The following is a 15,488-nucleotide window of genomic DNA, read 5'->3' as shown; positions in this document are numbered from 1 at the left end:
CCGAGAACTGTTTGGCTACAAGCATTCTTCCAAATATCTTTCGCTGTGTTCATCGGAACAAAGAAATTCATGCAGATTTGGAACAACTCGAGGCGGAGTAAATGATGACAGATTATTTTTGGGCGAACTGTCCCTTTAACAGTGGTTGTGTTTATAAATGCAGCATAACTCACAATAGCAAGCCGTCTGCAGGACCCCCCTGCAGCACATCAGACACGACAATTGACATTTCACCGCTTTCTTCGTTTGGGTTGTCCCGTCCCCCAGACACAGCAATGCCAAACCCCATCTTGGAGTCCTAAATCAAAGCAAAAAATCTTACATTTTTAAATCTTTTGATGGGGACACTGCAGTAGTCATTTACTAACAACATTAAAACACTTTAGTATATAGATGACCAATTAACAAAACTGGATTTAGATTTTCCTACATTTGTATACGACTTCTGGAGTATCTGCTATTATTTGATTCAATTCTCCAGCATACCAAACAAAACTAAAGAGAGTGATGCTGTAATATTTTGTGTACTGTGAGAGAGTAGTGATATCGCAGATGTGCATGACCGTGTCAGCTGAATGATTCTGATGAGATTTCCATCCTCCCTCCCCTGCAGACTAAACAATCACAGCTCAGCTGTCTGTGTGTATAGTGTCTTTCAACCAGATGGCCCAGTGAAAGAGATACACGGAGAGAGAGAGACAGAGATACACAGAAAGATGGAGAGAGATTGTTTTGTTCTCTAGTTGTTTTTGTGACACGGGATGTTTCCCCATGTGATGTAAATACGCAAGAGCTTGTAATTCTATTGTAAAAATGTTAAAGGGCTGGTTAAAAAATATAGATTTTCCCCGAATCGATTCTTAATGGATGTGCTTTACTTTAAGGATGTGAGTATCTGTATTTCGCCTTTAATCCCAAAGATGTTGCAATCACTCACGCTGACATTTATGGGCCTGGTTTGAATGTTGAAATCTGTTTTATTTAGTTATGAATTTAACTGTTAAAATAAAAAGCAATTCCAAACATAATTGTGTGGGCTCTACTGTTAATTTGAATGTGTATTTCACTAATATAGCGGAGTAGGAGGGTTTCAGTTATCAGCATATATATTTAACCTCCAACGACCTGGCGTCCACATGTGTGGACATCACATTTTTGGTTGTGTGCACAATAATACTTAATTCTGTGTAACTGGAACCTGTTATTCACAAACATGGACCTTTACACTGCCATCTGGTGGTGTCAGAAGAGAAAAACACTTTACATAAAAATGTCAAGATGGCGGCGAACACATCTGAAAAATAAAGGCAGCTATGGCAGGCCAAAACGTACAAAAGGTAAAAAATGTAATAAAATGTCATTGTTGCTTCTTGTTACGTTATGCATAGTAGTGTTGTATGATTAAAATGGCATGCAAATTTGACACATTTTTGCAACAGTAAAGATGTACTATGCCTCTAAACTTGATGTCCACACATGCGGACAATGGGACTTTGCTTAGTTGAAAATGTAAAAATGTATTAAAAAATAATTGTTTTTAAATAACTGTGAAAACGTAGTTTGGGAAGAATTTGTTTGAAAACATCAATTTACACAACGACTGCAAGCAGTACCATGGGGCCAAGCCCACACTTTGCCCACTTCCCCCAGTGTACCCACATTTACCCCAGTATACCCACAGCATGCCCACACACAGCCTACACTTCCCCCAGTGTACCCACACCTAGCCCACACTTCCCTCAGTGTACCTACAGCATGCCCACATTTCCCCTAGTGTACCCATAGCATTCCCACACTTCCCCCAGTGTACCCACAGCATTCCCACACTTCCCCCAGTGTACCCTCAGCATTCTCACAGCGTACTTACGGTGTTACCACAGCATTCCCACACTTCCCCCATTGTACCCACAGCATGCCCACACTTTCCCCAGTGTACCCACAGCATTCCCACACTTCCCCCAGTGTACTCAGGCTGTTAATAAAATAGATTTGTACTTTATTAAACAATGGTGTCTTGACTGTTTTCTGTGGATACAGACCGATTGTCCACATGTGTGGACATTGTTTTTTTCAAAAAGTGCTTCATGTTCAAATATAATATTTGGTTATTATATTTATTGGTTCCTCCTAACCCCAAATAGCTAGAAGAAATCTAAAATGCAAGCCAAACCAAAGCTCGGGTCTTAGGAGGTTAAATATGGATTCCATGTCTGCAAAACTACTATTTTAATCTAAGTAATGAATGATAACTAATCAATATTTATCAAATCGAATCAAAACCATATAAAGTAGAATCGAATCGCCAATTTGGTCGCAAAACCCAGCCCTATTTACCATTATATGCACTTATAAAATATCATTTTGATTTGGCTAAAAAAGACACTCATCTAATCGCAATTGCTTAAAAAAACAGCACATTCTCGAGTAAGCAGGTATCATTCCTCATGCCTGTAGCACAAACACTGCAGGATGAGATACATGCCAAAGTTTAGTGTTTGTTCCCTCAGTGTAATCAAATAGCAAACACCACAGCAAAGCAAGTTTCAATCAGATTCATAAATCAAACACAAGCTTTAGATATTTAACTGCAGATATATAACATATGGTGTACTCACCCGCTGTAGGGTCACAGTGTACTGCTCCCACACAGTCTCCTCCATGACTGGGTTCTGAAACAGTAAGAACAGGCTGATATGTGAGAAAACGGTGGACAGAATCAAGTTACAGCAGATAGCAGTGATCTATCAGGTGAAACATGCAGTGCTGGTGCTGCCACAGTGAAAAACTATATGGCTGTTTGTCATTGCACGAACCGACTGAGAATCTGAACAAAATATAGAAATACAGTAGGGTTTTTCCTGCCTCAAAATGAGGTGGAGGTGGTGCCATCCTGATCTTGTACACACGCATAGGCCTACCGTACCTTTTAGTGGCTTAACCAAAGTGACTGAGAGTTTGACATATTAAAAGTTCTAATAAAATTAGATAAAAATGACAATTATTAAGTTATATAAAACATTACTTTTATTCAACCAAACAGAAATGTTTTTTAATCAAATAAAGCTTTTTTATAATTTTCAACTAACTTTTCAGCCCACAATAGCCAACTGAATTAACCAATCTTTCTAAATGAGCTCATTCACATCTTGCATTCTCTGTGGTTCACTTTAAATGATTCAATGATCTCTTATATTCGCTAGTAACTGAAAAGTTCAATAGTTTAAATGAATCGGTTCAAATGAGTCATTCGTGTGCGAGTCGTTCTGAACGCAATGTGCGTTCATACTGGCGAACTCGCTGTGTACAGTATACGCAGATTCAACGATCCAACTGCACAGCTAAAGACATTACAGTGATGTACGTCATGTTAATTTAATAAATTTCAAGAAATTAAACGTACTTGGATGCAAAACAAACTGCGGTGAAACACAGGCTGCACTCGTGCACGCAGCATTTCTTGTGAAAACTCGCAACATAATTTTGGCGAGAGCCTGAGGCGGCACGACATTTGACGGAGGCGGCCGCCTCCAATCTCTCTATTGCAGGAAAAACCTTGTACAGTACAGAATTAATCTATAGATAAAATTTATCACAGAGAATGTCCTTGATCATCTGCAATATGTTTGACCATAAGTTATAAAAAAAAATTCAAAAAGTATATGGTCCTTTTTCCACAAGCTTGTGATGGCACATTCAACGGTCTATAGCATCGCAAATACTCTTTTTCATAAAAAGAACGTACGTGCGTTTATAACGCTATACTTTGTATTATATTACCTTTGCATCAAATTACAAATCTTTTTTTGTGGTCTACCAGTCTCCGCTATAGAAGTTTACCCAACTATGACGACTGAGAAACCCAGAAACCTGAAAAGGTCCATTCTAGAAATACAGCCGGAGAAAAAAATAAGAGACCATTTACATTTTTTTTTTTCGGAATTAATTTATTTTGATTTTATTTATAGGTATGTGTTTAGGTAAAATCATCTTTTGTTTCATTATGTGAACTACTAACAATATTTCTCCCAAATTTCAAAGAACAATTTTGTTACTATTTGCATTTATTTTCAGAAAATGAAAACTGGAGAAACAGGTAAAAATAACAGAAAAGATGCTCTGAATATTTTCAGACCTCAAATACGGCAAAGAAAACAAGTTCATATTCACTTTTAGGCAATACAACAGTAATATTTATACATGTATTTAGGAAAAGTTCAAAACTATTTTTTATGTGATAACCTCTATTTTTATTTTATGCGTCTTATCATTCTGTCAGTCTTCCACATTGCTGTTGGATGACTTTCTGTCACTCCTGAGGTTTAATTTTGTTGAAATTCAACAAACACTGGACTGGAATGGCCACAATACACCTAGAAACGCTGATTAAATGGAAATTTGGAAAGGTCTCTTAATTTTTTTCATGGCTGTACATTTTTATCAATTCATCCACATTGCCCTGAGCTTGCAAAACATTACTCTGAACATACATTAACCCGTCTGGTCACAACACCAGCATATCTGTATGAAGATCTCCAAACTTCTCATCAATAGTTTTAGTTTAACTAAAAATAAGACGTTCTAGCACAGCTGACTGGCCACCAAACTAAACTTAACAGTAAACCCTGAGCTCACAGGTGAGTGCAGCACAGGGCTTTAGCTCAATTTACCTACAATAAGGGGGTTAAAATGGACATTACAATAAAATTATGAATGGTAAACAAAACTTAAAATATCTTAAGGCTTCAATAAAATCTCTTGAGGAAAAAGGAAATGATTCAATGTATGACCCCTTTAAAAAGGCCCGCCTTAATTATTTTAAAGGATTTTAAAAGGATCCCTATTGAGTTTAACATTAAAAACATAACTGTCACACCATGTAATTTATAACTCTGTTAAAAGCCTCTAGGTACCTCTTCACACACCAGCGCTCACATACACATACACACAGACTGATTATGATTGTTGCTCTTTAATCTTCTCAACCAAATATGCAACCAACTATTGCCCTAAAAGTCATTCTCACGAAACCACTGAAACATCATGGCAGTAAAGATTTTAATTATTAAACATACAATTTGGTAACAAAAAAATATATCACAATTAAGATAAGTGTGCTCTCTTCCTGAGAAAAAACATTAATTATTAACATTATTTACACATTTTATTGCTTTTTCAGCTGTAATTCTCATTACCGTGTCTTAACCAAACTCGATGCGATGAGATTCCTGCGATAAGCAATTTGTTGGTCCATACCGAACACGGAAAAAGGGGCGGGACGCGACAATCAATCACAAAACACAGCCAATCAGAACCGTTTTTCACTGTCCACGGAGCCTCGCACGCTGCAGCTAAAGAGTGCACAAAGAGAGATGAGTCTTGTTCTCATGACAGTTATGCCTCACCGGACACTATGCTATAATTTCCGAATCTAAATGTATGTAATCAAACGTATATAGCCTGTCTTAAGCCATGTTTGGCGATTAATATTCATGAGGTGCAGAACTTACATCGAATGAGACCGTTGTGTGGGCGGAGCTGTCAGCAGCGACCTCGCAGAAATAGAAACCGCGTCGCGCTGCGCTGTTGCGGCTGGTTAGGACAAAACCTCTGGTTAACATGGAAAAGATACCTTTTATAGCGTGTCGCATCGCGTTTGGATAGGACGCGGTGTTACCATGAATATTAATCGCCAAAAATGGAAGAGGACAGGCTATATATGTTTGATTATAGCATAGTGTCCGGTGATGCATCACTGAAGTCATGATAACAGGACGCATCTAACAGTCTGGTTTTAAATTATTGTTTGACCACTGTCAATATCAATGCTACAGCCGCTCTAGCGCTCTCCTGAATGCCTGGCAAAATGGCAGAGTTTAGATTGCGTGACATGTTTAAAAGCGTGACTGTAAACACACACAAATATATTTAATTAAGTTTGATTTTATGTGAAGGAAAAACATCTACAGTACCTTTCAAATGGCTGACAAGTTAACAGATTACTTTGTTTTTCTAGTTAAAATCTTAATATTCTCTTGTCACGCTATGTTAATATGTACGATTAATAAAAACTAGCTTAGGCATCATGGCTTTGCTTGCTATGGGATTGGCAGTTTTAAATGGTTACGGTAATAGCCTACTAAATTTTAAGGTCTTTTTAAAAAAAAATGTTTTAGTTAAATTGTCAATAAATGTTTCAAAATTAATGCCTTTAAACATGTCATACCTAGTTTTAAATGAATATAAAGAAAATTTGTTGATACAGGTGTTTTTAAGAAAATCATGTTTGACACCTTAAAACCAAGATTTAGTGAGAATCACCCACCACTATCTCGCATAAAGCCATGTTGAGGAATTGTTTGCCTTCAATTCATTTTCTTAACCATCCGTGCCCTTTTGTACCATACTAAATAGTTGGAGGGATGCAACAGTGTACTGCAATGAATCAGATCAACAATCCAAATTTAATGCATTGATCGCACAATTTTGTTAGCGTTTCTAATAGATGACAATTATTGCTCGATTCTTGACCTTTTTCACATTCTTACAACCCACCAGCAAAAAAAGTTGCCCTAACAATTTTAATTGTTTAATTGCATTTTTTTTCTCATTACCTCAATTACATACATTAATTGGATGAAATCAAATGGATACCAAATACAAGACAATACTATATAGTCTTTGGTAATTCATTACAATCATCAATCAGAATTGTTCAGAAGCCTGAATGAATGCCCTGTTGATATTTACATCCCTACCAAATATTACACCATTCTGTTAGCATGGGTCCTCGCGTCTAATCATTAACTCACAGCTTGCTGTTGAAAACGAGGCATTTGGCAAATAAAAACTGTCCCTGATAAACAAACTAAACTAAAAGTTATACAGTGAAAGACATTAACAGGTGAAGCCGTGCGCTTACGATGCCCTGGAGAATGCGAATGGCCTTGATGGTGTGCGCCCATTTCCTGTGCAGCGATAGAACGGTCTTCATATTGTCACCTCTCCCGTGAACACAATGTCTCTGACCCAAAGCGCATCACCCTCCAAGCACAATGCATCTGTCTGCCTTTGACGTAACACTGATGCCGCTGGCCTACATATCGCACAAATCCCACTGTCCACGCCGACCCATTGCACAAAAAGATGTCTGCTGCAGTGGCATTAAATTAAAATTCCATTTAAAACTCATCAAGTAATACAGCTTTATCTAGGTTGACATTACAAGCTTCATGTGGCTTACAGAAAGCACGCAGAACCTTTGCAGAATTGGTATGTCAAAGCCGATGCTTTTGGATTGGGATCTCTTTCTGCATAATGAGGTTTTTGAGGGCAGGGCTGTTAGATTAGCAGATTTCATCATTTTAATTATAATTTAGAAGGATTATGGGGTTCGGAGTATCTAAGCATCGCTTTTTGATAAATGGAATGCTATATAGAATAGAAGAACATCTAGTACTGTTTCGACATTGTGCGGTATTAAATGAAAGGGCATAATGACTCTTTTATCTGTAGTGTCTTTTTAACTCAGTCTCAAATGTAAAACAGGATTAAAGTGTGGCATGATGAGCTGCCCTCATTTCTTAATAATGTGGTAAACAGAAGGGATAAACAATGTCAAAGAATTGATTTCTCCCTGTCACTGAACATGTACTCCTGTGTTCTACACTACACAGGTACATGAGCTATCAGACAGACCGTCCTTAGTACAGCACAACAGTAACAGATTTTGAGTGAATAAGGACTTGATTTAGTTATCATCTTTCAAGAGGCATTCTGAAAATAACCAGAATACTTCTGATTGATCAATCTCACAAATCACAGAACTAGAACATTACTTATTTACTACAGCCTTGCTGAAAACAGATTTTTATTGAAACATCAACTGTGATCAGTAAAGATTAGTGTATGCTTTTATGAGAAATAACACAACTGATAAAAACAATGAATGGGTAGTTGACAAATAAACCTTCACGTTATTATGCTATTTTATATTATACTGTACATATAAATATCAGTGATATAAAATAATATATTATTAACAGTTTGTTTTCTATTTTTTTGATGTCACACAATAGGACACAATAAAGGGCTGTGTCCACCGAGGCACATTTACACGGCTGAAAACGGCAGGAGCTCGGCTGAAAACGCCCGCTACAGGCGCAGCGTTCTGCCCAAAGTTGAGCATTTTTCAACTCTGGGCGCCCGGTCGAACGCCGGCACTGATCGTGGGAAAAACGAATAGCACAAGCGCTGAGCGCGGAAAAAAACGTCAACTGATGGCCTTTTTTTAAAAGCGCGGCGTTTCCGTTGAAAACAATTGAAAAAACACGCCGGCCGCAGGCGTAAACGCCTCGGTGGACACAGCCTCTAAGGTTTGTCAGTCAACTACCCAAATATCTGGCTTTAGATGCACTTAGCTTACTTCATTCATCTGCAAGCATGTCAGGATAAAGCGTAGATAATATGTGCTGTACGCTTCATAAAAAACTAAGAATTTCCAGAAATTCTACCATTAATCAATACAAACGTATAATGAAGGCACGAAACAAAACATACAAGGACCTTCCTGTAACTCTGTAAATTAGTCAAAACATCCAATTTACTGCAGAGTTTGAATAACACAAAACACAGAACAAAGCCCTTCAGTAAAGCAAGATAAAACATTCCTCAGTAAAAAAATAATAGGATTTGGTTCACTAAAGCAGCGCAGAGCCAAACAACCATATGGTACTATCAGTGTTGGGTGTAACTAGTTACTAAGTAATTAGTTACAGTAATTTAATTACTTTCCCCTTGAAAAAGTAAAGTAAATGATTACTCTTATTTTTTCTGTAATTTAATTACCGTTACTTCTGATGTAATTAAACTAAATACTTTGTGTAATATGTGTGTGTGAAATAGTGGAATTGACATCAAAATTCAAAGTCTAACTTTAAAATCCTTGCTTTAATGTATAATTCTCACATTTGTAATACTTTGGTGAGTTAATAAGAGTACTTTATGTAGTTTAATATTATTTATTTGAATGAATTAAATAAGCCGTTTCATGTCTATCCTTCAATCACTTAACTAATCAATGTTGATGTAGGATATAGAAAGTAATTAGTAATAAGTAACTAAATACTTTTTGGAGAGAGTAATTTGTAAAGTAATCTAATTACACTATTGAATATGTAATTAGTAACTAGTAATTAATTACTTTTCAGAGTAACTTACCCAACACTGGGTACTATATACAGTGTGCTGTTATAGAGAAGGGATACAGTTCATCCAGACAGTATACCCTCAATGCATATAGATAATCAGCTTTAACTGTCCATTCAAACTGACTAAAATCTGTGACCCATAGCACAGTGGCTTTAACTGAGAATCACATCATATAAAATTCGAGTCAAATATTTAAAACTCACTTCAGATAGTCCAAACCAGACTCGTGATGTTACATCAAGCAAAAAAGAAAGTAAAGAAATTAATATTTCAATGTGAATATTATATAACACCGGAGCTTCATTTAAGCTGATGTTTAGGGATTTGAAATTTGAAAAAAAAGAAATAACTGAAAATGATTTTCTAAAAGAATTCAGATGCATCGTTTTGTTATGACTGTCATATTTTAGGAGTGGTGTGCTGGTCATTCCACATGCTGTTTAAGACGATGTCAACTTAATCCTTAAAAAAAATTACATTACGTATTGAAACACTGCAAAAGGATTCATTAATGCTCTCGACGTATAAAGCGTCCACATGTGTTATATCTGGAGCATTTATTTAGGTAAACTCATTACCCAGTCTTCAAGTAGACATACTTAACTTGACTCATGATTGAATATTACAAAAAGTGGTACGTTAACACTGCTAAACGACCGTTTCATACAGATTTCATGTATGTACAACTAACGTTACCGAATACGGTGAATGCGCTAAATAATGACAATTATGTTGTTATTTCATTATAGCGGCAGCAGGTGGTTGTAACTTATAAGCGACGCAAATGTTCACACCAGCAAACCTGCTATATAATTACTTATCTAAATATAATTACGGATCCCTGCAACTACTAATTAAACTGAGGAAGTTTTAACAGTACTTACATGAAAATACGCCTCAACATTTCTGTTTAGAAACAGCCGTCTATCCACAAGCACAGGCATCTTGCGAACTATAAGTTTACCCTAATGCTACCGACAAAAAAATAAATCGCTAATACGTAGCGCCTAAAACATTCAAACTCCATTATACTGTAAATCCCGAACGTACCAGTAAGTCTATGAGAGAGGGAACCTTTTGTGATAGGCAGAGCAATATAACCTAAACATCTATCCTTTAGAAAACTATTAACAAATGATTCACGTGTATACTCTGTTCAGAATGTCGTCATGGTTCAATATGTTTTGAGCAACAACAACAAAAATAAATGCTAGATTTATTTTAATGATTACCCGGTCCCTATGCAGTTAAATGGATGGTTCCGTAACCCCTTATCTACCGTATGTAGTCACAGCTCATGAATATTAATTAGGTCGCGCAAGGGTTGCCTGGTAACCCTCCTAGAACGTCTAGACAAGCACTGCTCGTACTTAATATTCATAAGCAAATTCTTCGACATACAAGAACACGTAAAATTCACAATTTACAATGTCTGAGTTGCTATGTTTAAGACGTGTTTAGTTGAAAAGAGGTTTTCAGTTATGGGATAACTTTGCAGGTCTCTGACAAGCACATATATTTCAGTATCGAGACATTACATAAGAGAAGAACACAAAAAACTGCTAATAAGTGTTTTGTCACAGAAATCATGAAGATGGCTTTGTCTGACATTATTACGGTCTCAAAAATTAATGTATGTAATTAATGTACATTTACTAGAAAAACACACTGGACAACAGTGCAAGGGCAAGTCCTAATAAAGTTTGCACTTGCAAGACAACCAAGTAAATCATTCATTAAATTGAAATTGAAATTAGTTAAATTCAAACCAAATTGCCTATTTAAAAAGAGGTTTTAGGTTTTAATAGACACAAATTCTTGTTTAAATAGAAAATATGCACCTGTTAAACAATTACATGGGTTCCTGCACTGTTTGCATTATTTTCTATGAGAAAAATTTGTAAAGTTCAATACCTGTCTAATTGCTGGATAGCTTAGAGCAGAAAGGCAGTGTAGGCAGAAATACTGAGCTTCGTTGGTCAAAGAAAACCTCTTCCAGCTGGATCCGCTTGACCGGAATAACTCAATTTGGTTGGACTGGTCACTGTAAAGATAACATTTTGTAAATAACACAGAGTACACACAATCTTAAATCATATAAAAAATATATTGTGACCTGTCCATCATGCATCAATGTACGATCCTACAATGAAAAGACAAAACATCTAGAAGAGTTTGAATAAGGTCAAAACAGATCTCAGGTGCTCTTAAAGAAATGCACAACAAATGGAAAATACTTAATTCAAAGCTAAAAGCCTGAAGATAAATATGGAATATATATATATATATATATATATATATATATATATATATATACATACATACATACTGTAGGTGAAATTTATAAGGCAAGATGGACCATTCAATTATTCCTGATTACATATCATATTTTGACATACTTTATATGATCCTAAAATTACACAGCTCTATTTAAAAAAATATATATATATATTACAAAGTTTTCACTACTTACTAACCCCTGCATGCATGACAAGATGCAATATGCCAAACACCAAACAATGTTGATTCGTGGTTTGTCTCAATTGTTTCTCTCGTAACTAACAGAGGCAATATGCCAAATGCAATATGCCAAACACCAAACAATGTTGATTCGTGGTTTGTCTCAATTGTTTCTCTCGTAACTAACTGAGACAAACCAACATTGATTAACATGGAGGCAAGAACAATGTTTGAAAGATGGTAATTTTTCAGTGAATAATGATTAAAATTGATGCATCATTATCACACAAAGCTATAGACGGTTTCATCTTAACAACATAAACAAAAGTTACAGCACATGTGCACTTTTGTGACCCCAACTGAACTTCCGGTACACATTCACAAACAATAGAGTGCCTGTAGATTACTTATGATAACAATCAAAAGAAACCGGGAATAACCGTTACTTGGCATAACTTGTCTCTCCAATATTTTTAATTTAGACTTCGATACCAAGCTCAACCGCTGTCAGTGTACCATGCGGTTTGTTTAAATGCGATCGAACTACAGGACCCATTCAACAATTTTTTTAAATAAAATAAACATACAACAAAATTCAACAAATCGTTTCTTATACAATTAATATACAGTAAAATAATTATATAAATTAATATTAACACAAATTTAATATAAATAGTTATTATTAGACACTAGCCAAACACAAACTGGAAGTTAACTCGGGGTCAGGCGCGATGAAACAGTCTATAGTCTGGCTCCAAAAACATGAAATACAGCATACTGGTTTATATAAAAAATGAAACACAGCATGCATACAGTGCATATGGAGCACAGCACTAGGGCTGTGCAATTAATCGAAAATAATTGTAATCGTCAATTTTGGCCTTCAACAATTACAAAAACAAAATAATCGACGTAAAACGATTGTGCCGCATTCCATTTTACAAGGATCATCTTTTTTCTTGTGGTATAAATCCACAGCACACCCCCTTCCTTTACAGTTGTTCAGCTGTGCTATTTCTTTACATTTATTTTTCAGTTGAATTAACTGTTTAAAAGCCAAGTTTTTTTATTTTTCTATGTTGTTTTAAAACTTAGTGAGTAATCATGTTAAATAATCGGGATCTCAATATTGGCCAAAATAATCGTGATTATGATTTTTGTCATAATCGAGCAGCCCTACACAGCACACAAGTGATATATTTAATAGTACAAGTTTGTTTTATGAGAAAGTGTAAAAATGTACAAGTTTGGATACATGAGGGATGCGAGTGACAAAATGACAGAATCTTTATTCTTTAATCCTTTTAAGAAGTCAACATCATTTAAAAAAGTATGCTCCTCAAAGAAAAATAACTTTCCTGATCCTCAACTGGTAGAACACAATATTAGCAATGCCAAGGTCATGGGTTCAACCCCTAGGCTATTATACTCATCCAATAAAACTTTAACACACTGCAAGTCTGAAAAATGGTTAAATATATATTTGAACATTCAACGTTTAGCTATCAACTCAATGTTACAGACTTACAAGAACTGAGCGAGTCATGAACAAACAAAATGAACTTCATGGCTTCCTGCATTTCCGGCATCTTCTACACAACTCACCCTGAGGGTCTCCATAACCTCCGGCCAGGCGGTAGCAGTTCCAGTTTATTAAGAGGTGCGATCCCGGCGGCCGCTTGCATGATGGTGATGAACTTCTTGTACTTCATTTTTTTACGTTTTCTGGTTCTCACTCGTTCCTTAGAACTACCGAGATCTCAGCGACGTCCAAGCACCCAATTCATTACAATCCAGACGATGCATTGGAATAACCTCATTTACAGCAGTAAACTGATTCAACATCAGATGCACTAGCTCCACATTACTCAGATTTCTGCCGGTCTGTAGAATCCAACAGATGCCCATTTTGTTCTTCTCGTAGGACAAGAGGAGGGAGAAAAAGAGAGAAAACACGACAACCACGTTGGGGATGCTGGCACAGCATCACTCTTACATAATTCTGGAGCTCTAACATTAGTCTAATGAAAACGCTGTGAGGGGGATAATTGTGGTACTAAGCCATGACAGATCATGGATGCACCATGGCCCGTTTCTCTGTAATCCTCAGTCACTGCTGGGTTAAACTCCACCCATCCGTAACCACCCACCCACCACTACAAACGCTTCATCCTCTCATAAAAAGACCAGTCCATGCACGATTTCCTCCATACGTCCATGCACGTTCCCATGGCAGTGGCATTGAGCAACCAGGCCACTCCTCCATCCAATGCGAGAACAGAGGGATGAAACTGTCATCCAATGGTTTACACATCTGGATTACGGAGAGAAGGAGACTGAACTGCCAAAGTGCAGGAGCTCTAAAATCCTTGTCATGCTCACAAACATCTAAAGCCCCTAAATTAAATGATCTATTTTTAGGTCCGGTTACAAGCGTACTCTGTTTAAACATGCATGAGCTGCGCTTTGACAAGACGTGTTATGACAGAGCAGCTCTGGTGAGGTGAAACACAGCAGTAAATGGTATAAACCTCAAAACGTTCGATAGTCATCATAAACTAACCAACCATTAGTATTAATAGAAGTGAAGTAGGCCTATACATGAATTCATTCATATTTTTATATATTTTTGAGAATGTCAAAATATACTAAACATTACCCTTCAATATTTCATATATGCTAAATGAACTGAAGACCGTTTCAATGTAGTTACTGAAAAAAGAAGGTCTTTTTAAGAATTTTAAGACTAGAATGTGATCCTGGTGAACACAATATGGAGTTGTCATTTTCTCGTAGACATTCCAAAGCTTCCACATTATACAAGCTGAGAAGTATCTTATGTTTATTTAACCAAACCAACCCCATAAAACATTAAAGGTACTTTAGTAGTTTATAATAAACTAATCCTGTAACATAAGAAAACATGCGCAAGTTACAGCATGCTGAAACCTGTTCCGCATGTCAGCAGTGTTGTAACCTTTGTGTTCGCACAGACATGCCTGTATATGTCTCTTAACACTGCAAAAGCTCGGAACAATCACATTCATACTGTATTCATCAAGAGTTGCATTAAAGATGAAAACACACCTAGAAGAAAGGCTTCAATTGTTAAAAGAACCGGTTCATAATGGGAACGGAATGATTAATGGCATCCAGTTCTGTTAACGGTTCATGTGTTTTCTCTACCCGATCTGCATATAAATAATACGCCGTTGCAACATCATGTAATACGTACGCCAGCGTTAAATTTTGCGTGGGTATCTGCATCGCAGCTACTGAAACAAAATAAATGTTTTGAGTTGTGAGTACAGCAAGACCTCGGTTTTCTGATTCACAAATGATCAACTCTTATGAGCTTGTTCTTTCTACGACTTGCAAAAATCACACTTATCTAAAATGGCTCACTTTCTGAATAATTCAGAATTCCTGAATTATGATCCAATTCTTCGAATTCCGCTCTTTAAACATTTGTCCTTACTCTTAATCATATCAAGCCTGAAATAAAGCAAAAAAATGTTGCTGTTGTAAGACTGTCCGACTTGGATCATTGAGAAACAACAGCATTGTTTGTTTAGTATTTTTGTACATTATATAGCCCTATATACAGAAGCATGGCCTCTATATGTTATTATAAAGTTCAGTTTCCCATTGATAATTATTTAGATTCCTATCCACAACTTTGATAGGCAAGATAAAGTGTATTTGGCTAGTTATGTTCCTAAAGAAGTCAAATAAAACAGAGCCCATTATGATCCTGTCTTATTTACTTTCAGACTGCTGAACAAAATGGACTTTGTCCTCCACTGTAACACGACACAAAA

General features: G+C 36.4%; 1 protein-coding gene across 1 annotated transcript in view; it reads right to left on the bottom strand.

Moving 5' to 3' along the window:
- Positions 1 to 15,488, bottom strand: part of tjp2a (tight junction protein 2a (zona occludens 2)) — a 34,421-nt gene that overhangs the window by 16,664 nt on the left and 2,269 nt on the right. The window contains exons 2-4 of the mRNA XM_057321092.1: positions 11,122 to 11,251; positions 2,616 to 2,669; positions 174 to 298 (exon numbers count right to left, since the gene is read on the bottom strand). Coding sequence (XP_057177075.1) covers positions 174 to 298; positions 2,616 to 2,660 — 170 coding nt within the window. The 5' untranslated portion in view covers positions 2,661 to 2,669; positions 11,122 to 11,251. The remainder of the gene's footprint in view (positions 1 to 173; positions 299 to 2,615; positions 2,670 to 11,121; positions 11,252 to 15,488) is intronic.

The sequence above is a fragment of the Triplophysa rosa genome, linkage group LG22, assembly GCF_024868665.1.
Source record: "Triplophysa rosa linkage group LG22, Trosa_1v2, whole genome shotgun sequence".
Lineage (NCBI taxonomy): Eukaryota > Metazoa > Chordata > Actinopteri > Cypriniformes > Nemacheilidae > Triplophysa > Triplophysa rosa.
Note: the sequence above shows the minus strand (reverse complement) of the source record. Positions and strands in the feature narration are given on the sequence as shown.